The 21,938-nt window shown below is 39.2% G+C and overlaps 1 protein-coding gene across 6 annotated transcripts in view; it reads right to left on the reverse strand.

The window, feature by feature from the left end:
* Positions 1-21,938, reverse strand: part of ESRRG (estrogen related receptor gamma) — a 400,798-nt gene that overhangs the window by 124,452 nt on the left and 254,408 nt on the right. For all 6 annotated transcript variants that reach the window (XM_035321709.1, XM_035321710.1, XM_035321707.1 and 3 more), the window contains one exon: positions 3,544-3,959. In XM_035321709.1, coding sequence (XP_035177600.1) covers positions 3,544-3,959 — 416 coding nt within the window. The remainder of the gene's footprint in view (positions 1-3,543; positions 3,960-21,938) is intronic.

A 21,938-nucleotide genomic window follows, 5' to 3' on the forward strand; every position in this document is an offset into this window, starting at 1 on the left:
TGGAGTTTTCCTGAAAATGTTCTTGAAGGTCAAGTGAAATCAGCTACTACTTTTTTTTTTTTTTAAAAAAAAGAACTTTTTCAAAAACAGACTTGAAATGAACATATTGTTTCTGCACATACATTCGTTTTACTTATGAACCTACACCACTAGGAATCTCTGAACTTATGTTTATTTACTGATTGCAAACTCTGTAACAGTCAGCCCCATTATAAGCACTGAACTCCAATGTTACTTTTTAGTGGCTATACAGCCATCATGAAATGGGTATTTCATGCTGGTAGAAAGCCCAAATCCCCTAGTAGTAGATTTTCTATGTTTACAACAATTAGTTATGGGGGATAAAATGAATATTTTTATTGAAAAATTAAAACAACTCTTAGCAATGGCTAAATTAAAGAAAAAACATTAATTTTCTTTATTAATTTTATATGAAATACAGAAGCACTATATTATAAAATTTTGACCATGTGTTTCAAGTTTGGGGCTATGTGAAGTTATGAACTGAAAATAACTTTACTCTCCTTAGTACAACTCATTTTTAATAAGAACAGCATACCGCCACACTGCCTTGCCTTTTCTGAGAATTCCAGGTGCTCAACACCTATGAAAATCAAGCAGGTTTTATTGAAGAGCTTAAATTTGGACTTAGCAACCTAATTTTAGTCTCTGAAGTTTGAATTTAATTTAATGTGACACTATATTCCTGTACAGGCCAAGCTTGGCCTCATGTTCTTTAAATAAAGCACCTTCAATTTTACTTGAAAGGATGATACTTAAATGAAAGTAGAAGGTTATTTTGTCTCCATTGGTTCTGTAGCTAGAACAATTTGCATGACCGTTTATCCCATTCATACTAATTTATGCCAAAAATATGTGGCATATTTGTAACAGGTATCAAGAACGGATTAGTAGTGTAAAGCACTGGACAGAAACCAAAAGATGCCAACTTACTCTCCTTAAAATGTGATCTTAGAGGCACTCGGTGAACCTCTTAAGGCCATGTTATATTATATGGCTGAAAGGACACTTACACTGAAATGCGCAAAACACTACATTTTGTACATTTTGTACCCTTTTTGGAATTTACTAGTGCTTTGACATAAACAAACTGTTTTTTGTAACAATTTAAGTATGGTTGTGATTTAGCTAGGAAAAAAACCTAAGCACCATCTGTATGCGCCACAAGGTGTGCTCAAGAGGTATCCATGAAAACCTTCTAAAATATATTTTTTTTAGCAGCATTTATGAGAATCCATGAGGAACTCATACAGGAAAAAGAACAATGTGCAGTGGATGGCTCCACTGTTCTTCTATTTTTGACAGACCATGACTTCTTTGAGAAACCTGCCAGAGAAGGGAAGGAGCATTTTTGGTCACAGGCTTTCCAAGCTGTTCAAGAGGACTTTGAAGTTGCTGGGGAAGGAGAATCTCCATTAGCCCCATTCCTCCCCGTTTGATGCCAGTGTCAGCAATAGATGCCCCGAGCCTGGAGCAAGGTCATGGGTCAGCAGGAGAGCACCTGAAAAGCAGCGCAAAGGAATTCCAGCCACTCCAGCCAGTAAGGCAGCTTCATCAAGGGGTCCAACTTTAAATGCCTCTATGCAAATGTACGTAGCATGGGGAATAACCAAGAGGAGTTAAGAGATGTACACATACCCGCAAGGTTGTGACCTCATTGGCATTACAGAGATGTGGTGTGATGGCTCCCATGACTGGAGTATTGGAATGGAAGGATACAGGCTCTTCAGGAAGGACAGGCAAGGGAAACAAGAAGGGGATGTTGCCCTCTATGTCAATGTGCATGGAGTCCTGCCTAGGGATGGATGAGGAGCTGACGGAGAGCTTGTGGGTCAGAACTAAAGGCAGGGACTATATAGTTGGAGTCTGTTACAGGACACTTGACCAGGAAGAACAAATAGATGAGATCCTCTACAGACAGATAGATAGAATCAGCCTCACATTCACAGGCCTTGGCCCTCATGGGGGCCTTCAACCACCCTAATATCTGTAGAGGGACAAAGCAGTAGGGTACAGGCAACCTAGGAGGTTCCAGAAGTGAATTGATGACAACTTCCTTCTCCAAGTGACAGAGGAGCAAGGAGGAGAGGTGCTATGCTAGACCTTGTTCTCACCAACAAGGAGGGGCTGGTGGGGAATGTGAAGCTCAAGGGCAGCCTTCACTGCAGTGACCATGAAATGGTGAAGTTTAGGATCCTGAGGACGGCAGGGAGGGTTCTCAGTAAGCTCGCTACCCTGGACTTGAGAGCAGACTTTGGCTTCTTCAAGGATCTCCTTGGTAGAGTACCATGGGACAAAACCCTAAGGGGAAGAGCTGCCCTGATGATGTTTTTCTCCCTTTTTTGCCCACCCCCTAGGAGGGTTAGAGAGAGTCCTGATGCTGTGCCAGCACTTCTCAGCAGCAGACACAACACCAGTGTGATGCCACTGCTGTTCTAGCTATAAGTGCAAACCGCAGCGCTGTATGGGCTGCTGCAAGGAAAGTTAACATCCCAGCCAGACCCAGTACAGGGCCCTAGAGAGATGGTTAATATTCAAGGATCACCTCCTCCGAGCTGCGGAGTGATGCATCCCAACAAAGAGGAAGTCAGACAAAAATGCCAAGAGGCCTGCATGGTTGAACAAGGAGCTCCTGCGCAAACTCAAACACAAAAAGGAAGCCTAAAGGGTGGAAGAAAAGACAGGTAGCCCAGGAGGAATACAGAGAAATTGTCTGAGCTACCCTACAGTAGATCAGGTTAGGAAAGCTAACACCCTTTTAGAATTAAATTTGGTTAGGGACATCAAGGGCAACAAGAAATGCTTCTAGAAGCACGTCAGTGATAAAAGGAAGACTAAGGAAACTGTGGGCCCTCTCCAGAAGGAAGCATGAGACCTGGTGACTTGGGATATGGAGAAGGCTGAGGTACTCAATTCTTTTTGCCTCAGTCTTTTCCAGCAAGAGCTCTAACCGCATAGCCCAATCCACAGATGGCAAAGGCAGGGACTGGGAGTATCAAGAACCACCCACTGTAGGAGAAGATTAGGTCTGAGACCATCTAAGGAACCTGAAGGTAGACAAGTTCATGGACATGATGGGATGAATCTGTGGGTCCTGAGGGAACTGGCAGATACAAGGAAGAAATTCTCTACTCAGAGGGTGCTGAGACACTGGAACGTGTTGTACAGATAAGCTGTGGATGCCCCATCCCTGGAGGTGTTCAAGGCCAGGTGCGATGGGGCTTTGGGCAGCCTGGTCTATGGAGAGGTATCCCTGTCCATGGCAGGGGTGTTGGCATTAGCTGCTCTTTAAGGTCCCTTCCAACCCAAACCATACTATGATAATCAAAATAAAAGTAATAGTGACATGACAGACAGAACTCACACTGAACCCCAAAGTGGCTTTTTCATGAGTAGCATCTGTAGGACCAAATACTGTTAAGAATAAAAACATACAATTTGAAGTTTTAACAGCGTTTAGTCAAGGATTGTACTATTTCGCTTTGAACAAAATAAAGAAAAGAAGTTTAAAGAATTACCAACCTTGAATTGTCCTCTTGAAGAAAGCCTTGCAGGCCTCACAGGAAGCCACTCCATAGTGGTACCCTGATGCAATGTCACCACACACCAAACACAGTCTTTTGGGCATCGAGTTCAGCATATATTCACACTTGGTCTGTGAATCTTCAGCAATGGTACTGGAGCAGTCATCATACCGTTTCCTGACTGGCCCATTGCCCCCAAGCCCTGTGGCCGAAGGGTAGAGGGGAGGTGAGTCTAGCCCGTTCTGATGTCCATTCATGGTGGAACTGTAGCTCCCACTGGCGTCTGAGGAGCCACCAGGGCTGTGGTGGTTGATGCTGTCCGTCAGAGAGGCAGGGCTTGACGGCTCCGTCTTGATGTACGACGAACAGTTAGAATCAATGTGTCGATCTTTGCTTGACATTCTGCAGAGAAGCCTGTAGTGGGGAGAGAGAGAAAGAAGAATATGTGTATTAAAGACAGTGCTCTTTCTGGCTGCTCTGGAAGGGTTAGGGACTGCACATCATTCATTCATTAGTCAATACCTCTTGTTCTACATGAAGGTAATCAGCATAAGGGCATGACAGAGCTTTGTCAAAGTTCCAGACAGGCAGTAAACAAAAACTTTAAAGAGACCAAATCCGTCTGTTGTCCCCTCTACCTGCCCTCTAGTCTATGTGTCAACTTCAAATCAGCTTGAAATTCTGAACTTGTCATCCGTGAGTCAAAAATTTCAAATATACTATTAGATTATCAGACTATTACATTTCTTCCTTTTTCGATTAGTACCTCCCTCCTCGCCCCCCTAAATTCTATCATTATCAGGAACAAATATTTCCAAGTTTGATCACATAAATTTTCTTGGCTGTATATAATATTTGTCAACACGCTTCAATAAAACACGTATCCATCATCTATTCAACTGATATTGAAGAGCAAGTCTTCCACAAGCTTTTTTTGTCTTTATTAACATTGCTTTATTATATATATAGCTATTTAGTAACCGAGCAGCACATCAACTGGGGACTCCTCTAACAAATAATTAAGGCTGGACTCCATTTTCACAAAATCTAAGTGAAATGATTCATCAACTCTGGCTGCAATTACTTTCTAGCCATTATCCTCTGACTAACCAGTAATAACTATGCCAGTATCCCATATATCTGCAGCTCTACAGGATCTGACATTTTACGTGTTCCATTCTTGGATTAAAAAAATGTATTAGAAGGAATTTTAGATATAACTTTTGTCTTTCAGAAGGTGAGATTCTGTCTTACTACTTCTCAGTTCTCACCTTTTCAGAATTAAGTATCTGAAACAAAATAATAAAACATTTGTTCTAGTGCTTTCTAGAGGAGGAAAAAAACCCTTCCTTGTCTATTCTGTCCCCAAGTTCAATATTACTTATAAATGTGTTTTAGGGCAAATAAAGAACAAAAATAATAATTAGAAAGCTCTTTGTTTTCTACCGCTGTGATTATGAGACCACAGTTCCAAATGGCCTACCTAGCATTTTCCTGACAGTACCCTCTGAAGCTGGCAAAGTATAAATGACAGTTATGAGCATCTCTCTAGAAATATTTTCGGCAGAAATGCAACTCCGTAAGGCCACCACCTGGAGCTATAGATGAATGTTTTCAAAGCAAGAACATGAATCCAGACAATCTGACTTAAAGTAACTTTCTCAAGTCAGTTTTAAGATCTTGTCACTTATTTACCTTTTTACATGTTAAATAATACACACACACACACACACACACACACACACAAAAGCATCTATCTAAATAATCTAAAAAATTCTACTTCAAGCTCTGGAACCAAATTCACTAATGGAAAACAGACATAAATACAGACAGTTGGCTTCTTTTCCAGTGAGGGTAACCACACCTGACCTTTCATTTCAAGTATTTGTTTATGATAAGATTTACCCTAAAATCAGTGCCCATTTGTCTAATTTAGGACCTTCCAATTGTTGCAAATTTTACTGTCAAATACTGTTGAAAATAACTACGTATAAATTTGGGAAATGGCCGGATGGGTGTACAGAAATCCTACCCTCCCAACTTAAAATCAGTACTTATGTGAGAAGGTGGAAGGAGCATGCTATCTGGTGTCAGCAAATAAACCAAGGAAATGGGAAGGTTAAAGCTGTGAAAATATCTTATTACAGTGGACCACCTGCTTGTGTTGTCCTTTCCTCAAGAACTGGAGGGGGGGAAATCCCCTTGCCAGCCTGCAGTAGTGTGCGCCTTTTCTTCTGCAGCTGCTGCCTTGTAGCCGTCACTGTTAATGAGTGCTGTAATTAATAGATAGCTCTCTCTTGTCTCTCTACTTGCACTCTGGGCTAAGCACTTTCCTCAAGTCAACATCTGAAAGAAAGCGGGTCGGCACTGACTTACAGCAGCTCTGTGAATTCCTTTTAATTTAGAGCACTTACACCACCACTCCACTTATTACCTTATAATTACTGGACCGCTCTCACATACATTATGATCTTAGACTAGAGTTAGAAGTTATTAGGGTACTAAAACATGGTGTCGCACTGTCTCTCTCCTCTTTTTTTGACACTGAATTTTATACAGCCATGATTAAAAATATCAATCAACTTTCACATTCCACCTACTTACTTTTTATATTATTTTTCTACACACTACACTGAGATCCTTTTATTGAATAAACAGGTACCTGGTCTTCTTTTTGTCTCCATTCTTTTTAAACAAAATTAAGTCTCAAAATAAAGCAATAGGGGTCCATTACCTACTATCCATCGTACCCAGCTTGATGGCACAATCTTGTCTCTCTAAACCTCCCACTGCTGACTTTTTTCCTCACTCGTGCAATAATGAGCTCTAATGTCACCCTTCCCTTCCCAGAAAAATCATTTGCAATTAATTAATTAGTTGTCAAAATGCATGTTGTTTTAGCCAGTGCTACAGCAGCTATCTCCCACTGCAAGCAGTCAGAACCAAAACACAACTGCAGTTTTGCACACATGAAAATCTGATCAGCAGCATTGCTTAGGCTGAAGCCAGTTTGCAGATGCTTCCGAAGCTGCACTTTCTAGTGCTAACCGAGATATAGCTGCTTTTGGCCACATCTTAAACAGCACAAACCGGATGGGTACATACTGGCGAAGCATAAATTCAGTTAAAACATTAACCTTTCCATGGAAAAAAGAAAACAACAGCCCCTGGTCTGAGAACAGAAACTTTTCAACCCCACCCCCCCACCCCCCAAAGAAGGGGAACCGGGCTGAGTGGCTGTGTACAAGCTGTGGGTGGGCACCAGGCACCTACCGCTCCCGTTCCTTTGCCACTGTGCCGCATCTGAAGGAAGGAATTTAAGAGCCATCTTACGCGGATGGCAGGTGGGACCACCAGCAAATTATCATGCTGAACATTTGGAATAATGCCTAAGCTAGATCTCTGTAAAATCCCTCCCTCAGTTCCCTCCTAATTACTACTTAGCTCGTTCCACTGAAGAATTCCTAGACACCATTGCATTATAGTCTAAAACTACAGTTGGAGCTTAATTCTCTCTTCCTCTCTGTGTCTGAAATTCTACAGCTCTATTATTCAAGCCTGAAATATTCACAACTATCTATAAATTCAATTGTCAGCCGGTGGGTTTTATTCTAGACCTCACTTCAATCTAAAATTAGAGGCACTAAAATTCACATTAACTCTAAGAGGAATGTAGTGAATAAGACTTTATTTCAAAAGAACACCTTTTTGTCAGAAAGAGCTATTTTCAAAATGATGGCTTTATCTGCATTCAAAGAGAATAAGCCCAATTCCACATTGTGCTGTTAATGCAAAATTTTTAGGTCACATTGGATTAATAAAAATCTAAATTTAGTTAAGGTTTATGAATAGAAATAACATGTGTCATATAAAAACGTACAGTATTTATTTTAAAGCCTTGGTGGGGTTGTTTTTTTTTCTTTACTATATTTTAAGTCAAATAAAAGGCACCGCCATTTGTGGTGTGTTACTCTCAGGTAAATTTGCTAACAACTTGGAGCTCTCGGGTAAACTTTCCTTTCAGTCACTACAGGGAAAGTAGCTAACTGGCTCTAGAAGCATTTCCATGCCCAAACACAAAAGAAACTACACAGGGTGCTGCAAGTTGCTAGTAATAGGTAGCATATAGCACAACTCTTCTTATCTGTAGTAAACTTGCCTCACAACTTCTTCTTATGACTATAACCCCACACCAGTCACTGCTGGCAGAAAGGTACAATGACAGAGCGCTTCACAATACAACTCCTGCTTTAATATGGTCTTAAACAATACAGAATAAATTGTATGCTATGTGCTTATGAAAGGTTGAATATATTAAGAATTTATTAATGCAATCACATTCGTATTTCCATCTACCTGCCACATTGCTAATGATATTGACAGCGCTGACACTGGCTAAATCAGTATCAATATACAAATAGAGTGCAAAAATTAACCACATCTGATTACAGCATATGGCCTTAAAAAAGAAAGCTTTCCTATTGAAGCCGTGGAGAGGTTTTTATATTCAATTCATGCATACAATTGGCTCAGAAAATTATTTTTCCCTCATCTCCCTTGTTATCAATACCTAAAGGAGGTCAAAAAAAACAAGCCAATACTTCATAATCTGTGAGCACATTTCATGTTTGCTTTTCAAAAATGAAAAGCTCTGCTTACAGCATCATTCGCTATTTCAGAGCTGTGCTGGTGGCTTCAGTGAGAGTAGTAATTAGTCAGAATAATTAGAGTGAACACCTTTATTACAGACCAACACAAAAGCCCCCTTTTACCTGCACACAAAGTTTTCAATTCTTTTCTTGAAAAGAGAATTGCTCTATTTCCATAAATGCCAGAATAGGTTGTTATCAGTTGACGTTTTTAGTGACAGCTTCTACGTGGGAGCATCAGCAAGGCAGGTGTTATTATGCACACATAGCTACTTTGTACATTAACAGTGCCATCCATCTGATTTTCCTCCAACACATTCCTCTAACTCACATGCGTGTAGACCAAAAACGTCTTAACTTGTTATCCTCATCCTTTAACTACAAGAACCAATGCATAAGTCCTGGGCTAGATTACATGGGAAGCCTATAGCAGAATTGGGAATGGAACCCAGCTCTTTGCTTTGACCATGAAGACTACATTTCCTCTCAAATACGGCGCTTATTTTCGTATCATTTCACAGGTCTGCACCAAAAATCAATAGAGAGCAGTGAGACATGTTGCAGTGATTCCCCATACCCGTGTCTCTGAATGTAAAAAGAAAGGATATTAGCATGGAAAGAAACAAAAGCATCGTTTCTTGCACCGATGCTCACAACACCTCAAGACTTTCACCATGTCCTGCTGAAGAGCTGAGTAACAATCTCAGCTGAGCTGCTTTACATTGAGCATTTTTTTCTGCTTCAGCTAATTGCACTCTAGTAAAGTGGCAAAATGTGAATCACTTAGTAGGAAAATGGGCACCAGCTGCTATTGTCAGAGAATGGAGATGCAGAAGAAAAGGAAAGTGACTGAATGAAGTGTCATGTCAGAAATCAACGGTGCAACGTGTGATTTGAGAAAACATGACTACTTTACAGAGACAGGGTGTCATTATGGCATCACAGTAATACGATGCTTTGACAACTGCTGGGTCTAACATATCATCATTGCATTAAGGTGCACTGGCTTAGTTGGGGGAAGGAAAAGAAAGGATTTCTTCTTTTAATAAGAAATATTGAAAGGTCTGCTTGGTTAACCTAGTGGATGAGATCATTAATTGCAAAGTATTGCTAATCTTATTCTGTGCATGCACAAACAAAACTGTCATTACATATTAGGTCTTTGTTAATAAACACATATGTATAGCCATGTAGTAAAGAGTATTCTGTGCAAAACAGAATGACTGTAGTTTTCTATGTATTTATTTTATGTTGAACCTTTCGTTATTTTCTGTAATTTCTTCTTTTCCTCACGTTTTCTTGAAACCTCTACCACTTCACCTTGGCAAGGGAAAAAGCAAAGTAAGCCTATGACTTTTTCCAGAGCAGCTGTCATAGCCACTAGCAGCCGGAACAGAAGCAGCAATGCTTGAAGCCATCACGTTGCTACCAGCAGTGGCCTGAGTTAGCTGGTGACTGGTGACAGAGGATCTGGCTTCCCCAACAGTTATATTGGTCTGCAGGCACCCCACTAAGCTCTGCTAAAGCACTTCCTACACACAGCAGCGGAAGGCTACACTGCTGCACGTTTGTTTATAGTGTAACAAATCAAGCCATTATCCAAGTCCTCGCATTTGTACCTAATCTGAGAGGCTGCACTTAGTTTGTTTTCAATGCCATTTTTCAAAAATCGAAATTTTCAAGTGACTGACTTGCAACACCCGCAGACCCTCTGAAATGAGGGGGAAATATTTTAAAATATTCCTCCACCCTGTATAAGCATTCATTATTGCTTCCCTTTCTATTTCAAGTTGATTCCCTCTGCTTCCTGGTTGATAAACTTTGTTAACAAGAAGGAAATGATCCTGAGATACCCCAATGTGTTGCAAATTATCACTGTTGACAGCTTCTACATTTAAGGATTACATCTGATGCAACAATGCATACTACTGTCATTTATCTTTAGCTCATTTCCTTGGACCTATTTCAACTGAGGGTGAGCATCTCTTGTTTATAGCTCTAAATACTGTAAGTGAGCAACTGGCAAATCAATAAAACTGTTAAATGCATAATAATACTGCGTAATTACTTACATGATGTTTTGCATAATTAACTGTCTGAGGTGTTCCTTGATATACTGGATACTCAGAGTATGGAATAACCTATAAGCCTATAAAACACATACTGTTTATATGAACAGAAATTATGTTTAAAACTCTCATTCTAATAATCCAGATCAGACCTTGGCACCACATGACAGAAAGCCTTCCCTCCCTGCCAAGTCTAAATCAATTCTTATGGCATTACTTCATAACTAACGTGATATTTCACTGATGATGACTATTACCCTGATTACTTGGAAGTAATGTAGTAATAGCAAAAATACACTTAGATTAAACAAACTACTGCTATTTAATCAATATTATTGAGACAAACTAAGTGTTTTAATAAGTCTGTATAGATGCACTAATGCTGGTTTAATTAAATGTATCCATGGACATGCACAAGCTCTGCAGTACACAGATCCTATGGCTTGACAGACCAGAACATAACTCTTCTCTATTTAAAAACTGAAGCACTTATAGCCAAGAGAATTTAAATTTCTTCATACTATGGAGAGATTGTTCTTTTCATCAGGTACTTTTGGGGAAAACAAAAAGTAAAGAGGGAAGAATTATTAAGGAACAACCTTCACCTTTGAGCCAAAACACCAGACACGGTGAGGTGCCAGCCCTCAGTAATACACTTGTCCAGTGCATCCAATATATGGCACTGCAGCACTTCTAAATAATAACAGCAACAAAGATTACAACTAAGAAGCAAAACACAAAGCTGATGTGAAAGTCACAAATTTGACCTTTATGTTTGCACATGTGTAAGCAACAAATATCCTATTAGCTGTATTACGTACTACTCTAACAGACCACCACCGCAGAAAGTTTCCTGAAGACCTAAAGACCTGCCTAATTCTACAGATACCATGTTTCAACTAGACATAGTTTCTTTATATGCTTTGATGAATCAGTTTTCAAACACACACACACACAAAAAATTGAAAAAAAGCAAATAGGAGGCCACACAAGAAGTAGACGGCACTTTAAATGAGAATAATTCTGGGATGCCTGAAACTTTTACATAAAATAAATGTATGATCTTGTATATTGTGTGTATATCTATATAAACATATATATTATGATTGTGGTATTTTGTGTATATATATATATATATATATATATATATATATATGTATATTACGGCTCTATATATACACAACTTAAACCTCAGTAAATACCTCATATTCCTACTTGATTTTAGGTTTCTCTTTTCTCCTGTTTCTAATTTTTCTACAGTTTGAACAGGGATGCTGCCTGCAGTTACAACCGTATCAGAATACAGGATTTCAGACTTACCTTCTCTTGCTTACTGGCTTCTGGCCTAATGCTCCATATTTTTGTTGCTACGAGTCAGCTCTTCAGAGTCTGGAGAGCTGTACAAACTCCACTAGCATGCCCAGTTTTAACAGAAAGGCTGTGATGTGACTGAGAATTACGGCCAAGCCTCATCATATGAAAATCAGTATATTGATCAGGAAGAGTAAGATTATATTACTCTTTATTTTCAAACTACAGATTAACACTTTTAATTCACATCACATCTTGGAAGAGAGCAAAAACTCTGTTTAAGAAGCCAGGTGTTTTTCAGTGATGGAGTAACATTTTATTGAGGATATACTCCCGTGGTATCAGGTGGAGTCCACCTGATGTCTCCAGCCCCCAGAGGACATGGAGAAGTGTCACAGAGTCATCTGATTATTAATTGTGGAGATACATTTTTTATTAAGAGAAGTCAGCTGAAGTAGCAAAAGAAAATCAAATGCTACATTCAGTTACTTCGAGGGAGAAAAATACAAACCTACAAAAATAAGCAAAGATTTATTCAAGAACATAACAGGCTTTCTAAAGAGGGATTATTTTGAAATGATTACAGCATCAAAAGCAGTTACTTGGACCAGTCAGAAAGCCAGTACTACAGATCAGAGACACATAGCTGTCATTCATCACTTCCCAAAAGGAAAAAAAAAGACGACAAAAATGCCTTCAGTCTCAAGACAGTCAAAGTTTGTATCGTTAGACTTTTCACAATTTCTATTAGGAATTTCCTTCCATCTCTGAAAGGCAGCGCGTAGGTGTGCACACCACGCACCTGGCTCCCTACCAGTTCCCTCAGTGATCTTCCATGGATTTCTAACAGAAGAATTACAGCTCGCTAGCCAAGCTCTGTTAAATTGGAGAAGAGATTAGCAAGAACATGCCAGAAATTGCATCAGGGAGCGAGCACCTTAGAAGCCTGAGGACTAAAAGTTCGGAAGCCCGCGATCCTTCTCCACCCCCGGCCCCTCTGAGGCCCAACCACACACCACCAGCCTCAAATCCCTCACATGCAGGCAACCAAAAAGCTACTTGGTGAGGTGGAAAATGACGTTTTCCTGCAATCAGTGTTTAAGTGAATGTTTGTCCCAGTGTGTTACACCATGCTGTCAGCTAGCAGCAGGGAGTCGTTGAGTTGTTACTACATTTGATTTGACTGCCAGTAGGAAGCTTTATTTCTACCAACTGTTAGTTGCCAGCTCTAAGGATCTTCTCCTGCTTTGAGAGATATTTTTTTTTTTTTAAATACAGTCTATTATTTCTCCCTTTCACTCTGAAGATTTAGTGTACAGCAGGAGAATCTCCCCATCACCATGCATCACAGCAGTCTCTTCCCTCATACTTGCTGCCTTGAACGCAAAAAAGTGATTGTATTAAAGCAGCTAGAACCGGGGCCTGACTCGCACCAGTAAAGTGATTTTTACATGTGCACATCCGAAAGAGAGGTACAAAGATAGATATTTGCATAAGCAAACTGAAACAGGGCAATTTTATCCCAACCCCACGTTTTCCAGAAAAGATCAGAGCCTGGAGGACCACATGTGGCAAGAGAACCAAGGTGGATCTTCCTTCCGAGGAGGGCACGTGCTCTCCAGATCTCTGTACACTCCCCAACAGAGCATTCAGAAGCCTTTTGGTTTGCCTGTTTATTATTCATGTATATCCTGAAAGGTTTCTCCTCTGTCAGACAAGATCCTATAACTTTAAGAGTTGTTTACAATGCTTCCTGTTCCTACACAATAATGATGATTTTGATAATTAGGATCTAATTATAATGGATCTGACAACAACTTCCAACAACGAAAAGCATCCTTAGAAAAATGAAAGCATATGCGTGAATAGTGTAGGGAGGTGGGGGGGGGAATACGTTCCTATGAGACAGGCTGAGAACTCAGGCTGAATGGAAAAGTAATTAACACTAAAGAGCTAAAACTGTAATTAAAGAAAATTTCATTAAAGGGAGGCAGGTGATTCCACTTTCCTAAATATGACAAGGTGCTGTATAAAAATAAAATAGCAGCCTGTTTCAGTGAGTGGAGCAGGAAAGCCATGTCTTTAACCAGATCAAATTCTCGAAATTGGCTGTCAAGACGGGATTGTTGTGATTTATACCCGTCTATCAAGCGCATGAAAGAGAGAGACAGGAGAGGAAAAGAGGCAAGCTGCTGTCGCTTCCATTCGCAAAGCACCTTTAATTTCCACGGCACCATCTGTTACCAAATCTAATTCACATTCCCTCCTAATCTGGTTTAGTTCCGTAATACTAATTCTTCCACTACTCTTATGGACATCGCTCTCAATAAAAAGCTTTGGTTCTGGGTTGGTAAAAAATTGAATATTATACAGTTAAGGTTCTGGTGACTTAAGCGAAGCATGCTGTCCATTAAAATACACTCCTGGTAAAAGGATTTGTTTCCAGTCAGTGCAGAGATACAGAATTGCTCCTGTTTGAGAAGAGTCATGGGGGGGATGGGAGAGAAGAAGAAGGGGAGAAAGAGGAAAACAACAACAACAACAAAAACCACAGCTGATGACAGGAAAGTAGGCTGTGGACATGAAAGCAGAGGTTGTCATAAAATACAATTGTTGTCAAGTTTAGTCACTTTCAGTACTGGGTATAAAATCACTTTGTCACGGTCTCATGTTGAAAGCTTGAAACTGTATTTTTGCTAAGGAAACTAGAAGGAGCAAAATGTAAAGATCCTACAGGGGGAAAATACTTCAAATTATGAGATGCAAATGTCCATAAGACATCACAAAGTTAGGGAGAAAAATTCAAAGTGCTTTAAAACAATCTCAGGAAAGACAATATTTCACCAAGGGCCACAGCATTACTTTACTCGTAGCTGTGTTACAATGAAAAAGATTCCCAAAGATCCCCCAAAGATTTTGTAGGACCTTGATTGGGAAGAGAGTAGAGGAGCAAGCCATTCCCATGGTAAGGGCATATGGGGGTCTGCTGGCCCTAGCAGTGACCCAGCTTGCTTCTCGGTTAGCACAGAGTTCCCTGAACAGATCCTTTCGAAAACACCATAAAAAGAAAAAAGAGGACCTAGACAAACACTGCTACTACTAATATTGTACTAGCACTTGATATTGATATCCAACTCTTTGCTTTTAACGCAGACCTTAAACTGCATTTCCAGGGATTCCAGTGTACCATTATCTCCCTCTTATACATGGATAAAATGAGACACGGAAAGGGAAAGAGCTGCTGAGTGCTGCTCCGCAGGCCATCAATATGGCATGAAATAGAATAAAGCTTCTGGAGAATCCCGATCCAATCAATTTTGCATTATTGCTCCATTCTATCTCTGCCCCGCCCCCTCCCCCCCCCATGGCTTTAATGGAAACACCCCTTGGAAGTCTGAACTTTTACTTCTAATAAAGGAACTTGCCTTGAACTTACGGAAATGAGACCTTTGTTATTTTTAAGGTAGATAAGGGAAACTTACTGTAAGGCTCAATATGCCTAAACTAAATGTCTTCTTACACCTACATTAAAATGTTTATTTTTCTGTTAAAGTAACCCTGTTTTGCGTGTAGTCTTCCCAAAAATAAAGCCTATGGCAAGAACATCTTTAGCCAGCCCAGAGTAATGTGTGAGCAGTGTGTAGCTGTAAATAGCCCAGGGTTTGTATGCTTCTTTATTATTTTTAAGGATTTGAAATAGAAGAGGCAGACAAAAAAAAGGTATAAAAATATTTTGATAGAATAAGAATATTCCACAATGTGCAAAAAGAAGTACTATGACATTAGATGAAGGAGTAACATACAAAAAATGTCTTGGCAAAAGAAAGGATTATAAATTTGCAACTGCTGTCAAACATCCATGAACAGAGATGTCAGTTACAAAGCTGACCATGAATTCTGAGCAAGTCTCCTCCTCCAGCATTACTGTTTGATTCACAAATTGCTTAAGTCATCTGGGTAATTTTATAAATGGTGTTGGGTTTGTTATTTTAATGGGAAAAGTAGGTAACAAACAAAATCAAATTTGTTCCAAGTATAGCACATCTGCCATTCACTGTGGGGTCAAAAGCTTGGGTACAGGGGAATAAAGCTGGTGACTCTGAAGCTCTGAAAATTTATACTAGCTAATGGTGTTATTCCCCAGCCCAGACCATGAATTCAGAGGGTCTAAGGTCCTGATACTCTGATACATGAGATGCAGGTGGTATACCATAACCTCCTCCACCCAAGAAAAACCATACTGACATCGAAGGGCTCAGAGGGTATAGCAGCCTATATCCCTTTTACGTTAAAACATTTGTGTGATATGAGCCCTACCTGTTAATGCACATTTCTATCTCTACACCTATCTCTACACTATTTTCTATGTCCCTTAACACCTGTCAATGAAAAAATCAAGAGAAATGAATCTCTTTCAACTGTTTTTTGTTGATCTATCTTGATTCTGGAGGCACTGGAAATTGAAAATAGGTAAAACAAATACCTTGGTATGCTACTGATAACCAGTCATTGTATGCACAGATAAATCAGAGATTTTGTATAAGTAAAAATCTATGCAGCTTAAAGTCCCTTCTAGTCTGTATTGGGTTGTAATGTGTGATTACAGTTTTTTTTACAAATAAATAAATAAACCTTTGGCTTTTCACACTTCTGTGTTCTTCACATATTACTATGTGTAATTCAAACCCATTTATGCCACTGGGTTTACATGTCAGAGATTTGCCTCTGGATACAAGAAGCAAAGGTCAAGAAGGAACTAGAAGTAACGGCTTTCGCTTTCAAAATGCTTGCATGACTCCAGCAAGTTGGATGAGCTTTTCACTAAGTCCTGATATAGTTTCTAATCTTTTATCTTTTGCCTTCTGTTTTGGTGGGAGTTGCAGGAAAAAAAAAGGAGAAAATTCAGCATGGTCAGGAAAAATCATCTAAAGTAATAAAGGTGTACCGGCCGAATTACTGCGTTAAGAACAACTGTGTTGCTACTTGCAATTGTAAAGCTATCATATCAATAACCTGCAATTAGTACATGCTGAACCTGTGGTCATCTCTTGGGTAAGAATTCACCAAGAGATTTGTCCAGGAAAAGCTTTACTTGAACAGGCCAGCATTAATTACTTCATATTAGACACTGCTTTTTTTTTTCCCCAACAAATTATCTTTCATTATTTCAAGTGTAAACTCTGGATTAAACACGTATTATTTGTAAATCTAAAACTTCTGCTTAAGCCTACCGTGTTTGGGTAAGAAGAAACAACGCACTCCACCACTAAACTAACGCACATGTTTAGCGCTGAGAAGCCTTGTGCCTTGCTCATTTTAGTGCAAGTTCAGGCTGCCCGGCAAATTGAGTATCAGGCCTGCTCAGTTATGGGAGGATAATTTTACCATGTTGGGCTTTATATTTCGTGTCATGATAATAAGACTCAGCTCTGGAATAAACAGCCACTTGCACTTTCCTAAACACCCACCTGAACGTACACCAAAGCTGCTCCCCTCCTTAGCAGGTTTTGTGCAGGTGAGTGAGACAGCAGCCATCTTGTATTACCATGTCTTCACAAAATTAATAGCCTTGAGCTCTAAAAAATAAGTTATGAGCAACCAAGATACCACCAATACACTCAAAACGTTATCTACCCATAGGGGGAAGCTTAACAAACCAAGGGTGTTTGTGGAGATCAGCACAAAGGAGGCCACGCTCATCTCCCCTGGATGACCATATCACACACGGTCAGACCTAAAATGGAACACCAGCTGAAACGCCTGCCACAGCACAAAAAAAAAAAGATAGGCAAATGATGATGTGTGATTGGCCATTTGTATGTATACCAGTACTGTTATCCTACAGGTTTTATTAAATATGAGAGCCTAAGATTGATGCTGTGGGTGATAAGGCCAAGAATGCTGGAGAAGTGGAAAAACATGGCAACAGTATTCAGTACATCACTACTAGGATAATTATTTATATAAGAAGTTGGCATTCTTAGACTTACAGCATGTAGGGATGAAATTTATACATTCAAAGAAGACATAATAATAACCTGTCAGGTTGTGGTGATAGATATGTTTTTAATCCAAATGACCACAATCTCCAGTCTACCTGTCATAAAGGGGAACAAAATAAATAAATAAATAAATAAAATCAATTTTCCTTTCATAATTCCTTAAGTTGAAATGGAAAAAACACACAAGCATGCTAGTGCCTCATTCCAGTGGACAGATGGACAGGCAGTAGGAAAATGAGATGAGTAAAACGCACTGTTCCTTCACTAATGCTGTTCTCACTTGTTACACACTGCAACTCAGAGTTATGTTAAGGTATTCCTTCCTCAGACTTTTCAAGTATACCCCTGCATAGTCTAAGGTATATTCCACACATCAAGAGGTTGCTATAAAGACTAAGAAGCACAGTATACTACCTAGCATTTGAGAGCTATCCCTTAACAAGATAGGACAGAAGCAATACTTCAGGTGCAATTATTGTCTTGAGGTATTTTCCCACAGAGGTCTCTTATTCTTAATTTCTCCATTACTAGGAGGGAGAATTCAAGCTGTAATGTTTTAATTTCTAAAAATTCATACAGAAAAGAAGCCCTGGAAAAAAAAATGAATAAATGTATCAGTCCCTTCTGATGCAGAAGGGAAGGGAAAGAAATACACGGCCCATTCCTGTCCCCTCCACCCACCACACACACATACCAACACCACACATTCGTCACAAATCTTTGCCAGCTTGCATTCTTCCAGGGGTAAAAATGACAAAGAAATTTAACTAAGTTAATTTTAAGTGCTGAAGATGTAGGCAGACTGCTCAGTTATTTAATTTTAAAAGATCTTCATTTTCCCATCTGTGTTATGGCAATTTTATTACACATTCGGCAAATTTACAGTAACAAGATGTTCCCCTGACAAATTAATCACTTTCCAAGCATTTTATCATATAAATAAAATATCACCTCAAGAGAGAAAATCAGCTCAATCAGTTGATTTAACCCATCTTTCGGGGAGCTCGTCTGAAACAGATTGAGCGCATTTTTTCTGAAGAGGGACTGCACACATCCTCCTGGACTCCCAGCTCATATGGTAAGGTTTTTCAAAAGAAAATGTTTAAGGCTAGCTGATGGCATGCAAGACTCTCGCTGTAAGAACTACAGTGCTGCAGTAACAGCCTTCTATCAGAAACAGGCCTTTTCATTTAGGGGGTGGCACTAACTTTAACCAAGGAACCACACTGCTTCTTAGATCACTGATTGTAATTTCTGCAAAATTTCTGTTTTGCAACAGGCATAAAACAATTGCCAAACATTTTTTAAAAAATAATCAGCTCTATTGTTGTAAGAATCTCATAATAAATAACAAAATTCCAACCATTTTTTCAGCTGATCAAACCTAAGTGGGGTTTTTGTTGTAGTCCTGTGCACCCACACCCCCCCCCCTTTTTTTTTTTTAATTACCCAGCACTCTCCGCTCATTGTAGAAAGTAAATTTTAGTTTTTATGAAAAATAAGAGACTGGCAACATTAGAGATGTCATACATGGACAGCAGAAAGGTGGCTTCAGCTCAAGTTTTCCCAAACTAATCCTTAAAGCAACTCACTGCCTTTCTGGAGAGAATCTGTCACTGAAGCAATTTAACCTCTGTGCCATTTAACCTCTCTCCCTCTGCCCTGCTCCCTGCATTCTCCGTTCCATTTGGGGACTGCCAACAACAAGAATAAACACAAGCAAGAAGGACTAGCTCAGGTAATGTTACTAGACCCTAAAGTTGCTAGAGCACAAAATGTTTGCCAACTTTTTACTCTTTACCTGGAGTTAACATAAGGATTTCCTTATTTCCTTGCTTCTGTATCAATACAGACATTTCATATTTATTCACATGCTTTAAAAAAAAAAAAAAAAAAAAGAGCAAAGAGCAAATCACCCTTTTACCGGAAGAGCCACCCCAACAGAAAACACAGATACATAAGTCTTGCAGCATGACTATACTCTCCTATGAGATATTTATAATATTCACAGCAGCAAAGCTGTGGGTGCCAAGGAAAATAGAATTCACACATCCAGGCAGTCTTTTAATCTCCTTTAACTCTCTCAGGAAAATACTAACTCGACCTCCCCCTAGCACGTGATATAATTTATATAAATACAACAATACAATTCCCTTACCTACAAGTAGGAAAACAGCATGCTTTATGAAACTTGATATAGCAACAAAACTGCTAGCATTTGCTTATTAGGCCATATAATTAATAAAGCTGTAAATAGTCATATTAATACTACAAGACATTAGTGTTAAAAGCTACAAGCTCTGCATAACCCTGAATGGCTTGAGTGTTATCAGTAAAGAATTTTTAGATGAACAATTTATGTACAACTACAAAATTTCATATCCTACAGGCAACTTTTACCTGCTAAGAACATTCCTGTTTTAAGTACTTTTTTTTTTTTTTTTTTTTTTAAACAAAAAGAGATCATGAAACAGAGAAGCATAATCTCCAGCTAGTTATTCTGACTGTAGGTCTGGGCAACTTCAAATCTTTAAATGGGTGATGAAATGAAAATAAATAAAAGGACAATATAACAACTCAAACGTATACTTTTACCTATTGGGAAAAAAAAAAATATTTCTTACACATGATGCAAGTGAGTTGGAAAAGGTATATTATCCACTGATGTCTTCCCTCTAAGTATTTTGCTAGGAAATCTACTACCCGTATCAAGTGACTTGCACACGCAGGTTTTGCAGGATCAGTTCCCAAAAGTCAGTGTTTCATTTAAGGAGCAGCTTCTTCAGCTATCACTAGAAAGAAGGGCAGTCCAAATGCAAAGTGTCTGTCATATAATATTTTCTTTTTTTCCTTGAAATGTTTAAAAAAAAAAAGAAGTCCTGTTCTAATTAATGTATTTATTTAAAAGACATGGAGCAGATAGAAGCGTAAGTCAATGGAAGATACTCTTTTCTCATCCACTGCACAGAGACCAACTATTTTTGATCTACATGTAATTAAAAGCAGTGCTTTTCTTGAGCATAGAAGTGTAAAGTTCAAACACTTGATAACAAGAAGTACAAAGAGAACATACTAGTTTTTCCTCACTTAAATCTTTAAAGATGAGCAAAATCCAGTGCGTTTAAGTGACACTTTGAATCCAGCATCCTGCTAGGTACTGAAGACCCAGGTGCCAGTGCACCCACTGGGGAAGTGGATGAATTTGATTCCATGCAGTAAACATTCAATTGCTTTAAAGATTCAGCTCACCTGGTTAGAGGACCTGGCCAGCATTTTGTAACAATACATAGCCATTCACAAAATGAATGGCAAATCTTGCAGAGCTCACACAGTGTAGAAAGCTCCGGGATGAGAAGTAACCTATGCAAACACTGGGTCCCCACGCTCCCTTATTTAACCCAAATTCCTACTGAAATGCATTTATTCTGGCAATATCTAAATGGCCTTCAATTGGTACACCTTTCACAGTCTGCTGGTGGACTTGAAAAACTCTGTACATGGCATTAGATGCTATGGCCTTAATGTCTGAGATGCGTGGAATTCCTTCTACTGGTCTTTCAGTTAAAACTTAAGCTCTTCTTTTGAAAGTCATGTCCTTGCAGTTCTGAAGGAGCCACTAATCCCTGTATACATCATAAAATATTTCCATTCCTTCCTCCCCCCAACTACATTTCCTGGTTCACCAGGGAACATACACAGTACACCTAAAATAATTTAATAGTGGAGTCAATCTAAATGGATAACAAGAACTCAAAGTACCAGAAAGCTAAGAACATAAGAGCTTAAGTTACTTGCAAAACTTAATCTTCAGTTAACTTTGACTCTGAGGATCACATTTAAGATGGAAGATCCATACTGACACTGATTCAGACTATCGGTTAAACTATCAGTTAAATAGTCTCCAGGATCTCAACTTTTGCAAATAAAACCTCTCCAATCTGAAGAAGATGCAGGATACAGAACCTTTTAATTTAAAAGACGACAAAGTGGATTATCAGTTAGTTACACATGCCAGTAGGGTGATCCATTACTCATGGACGTTCTACTGAAAGTACACCATGTCGCCTTAATAGTAGCTATAGTCTTATTGGCTTAAAAAAAAACGTAAAAAGGGTTTTGCATGTGAATTGAACTTAATAGGTTTGACATGGACTAACCTTATAGAATCCAATCCACTCAAATCCCTTTGAAGGCTGCAGCTGAATTTCATGCAAATCTTAGAGAAGTAGCCAGGCTGTAGGGATTTCATGATGCTGCGTCCCTTTCTTCTGCAGATCTAAACCCAGGCAAAACAATGACACAAAACCCGGCCACAATTTCAAGGATTCCTCTTAAGATGATCCTGTTTTTATTCTTTGGCCC

Source organism: Oxyura jamaicensis, chromosome 3, assembly GCF_011077185.1.
Source record: "Oxyura jamaicensis isolate SHBP4307 breed ruddy duck chromosome 3, BPBGC_Ojam_1.0, whole genome shotgun sequence".
Lineage (NCBI taxonomy): Eukaryota > Metazoa > Chordata > Aves > Anseriformes > Anatidae > Oxyura > Oxyura jamaicensis.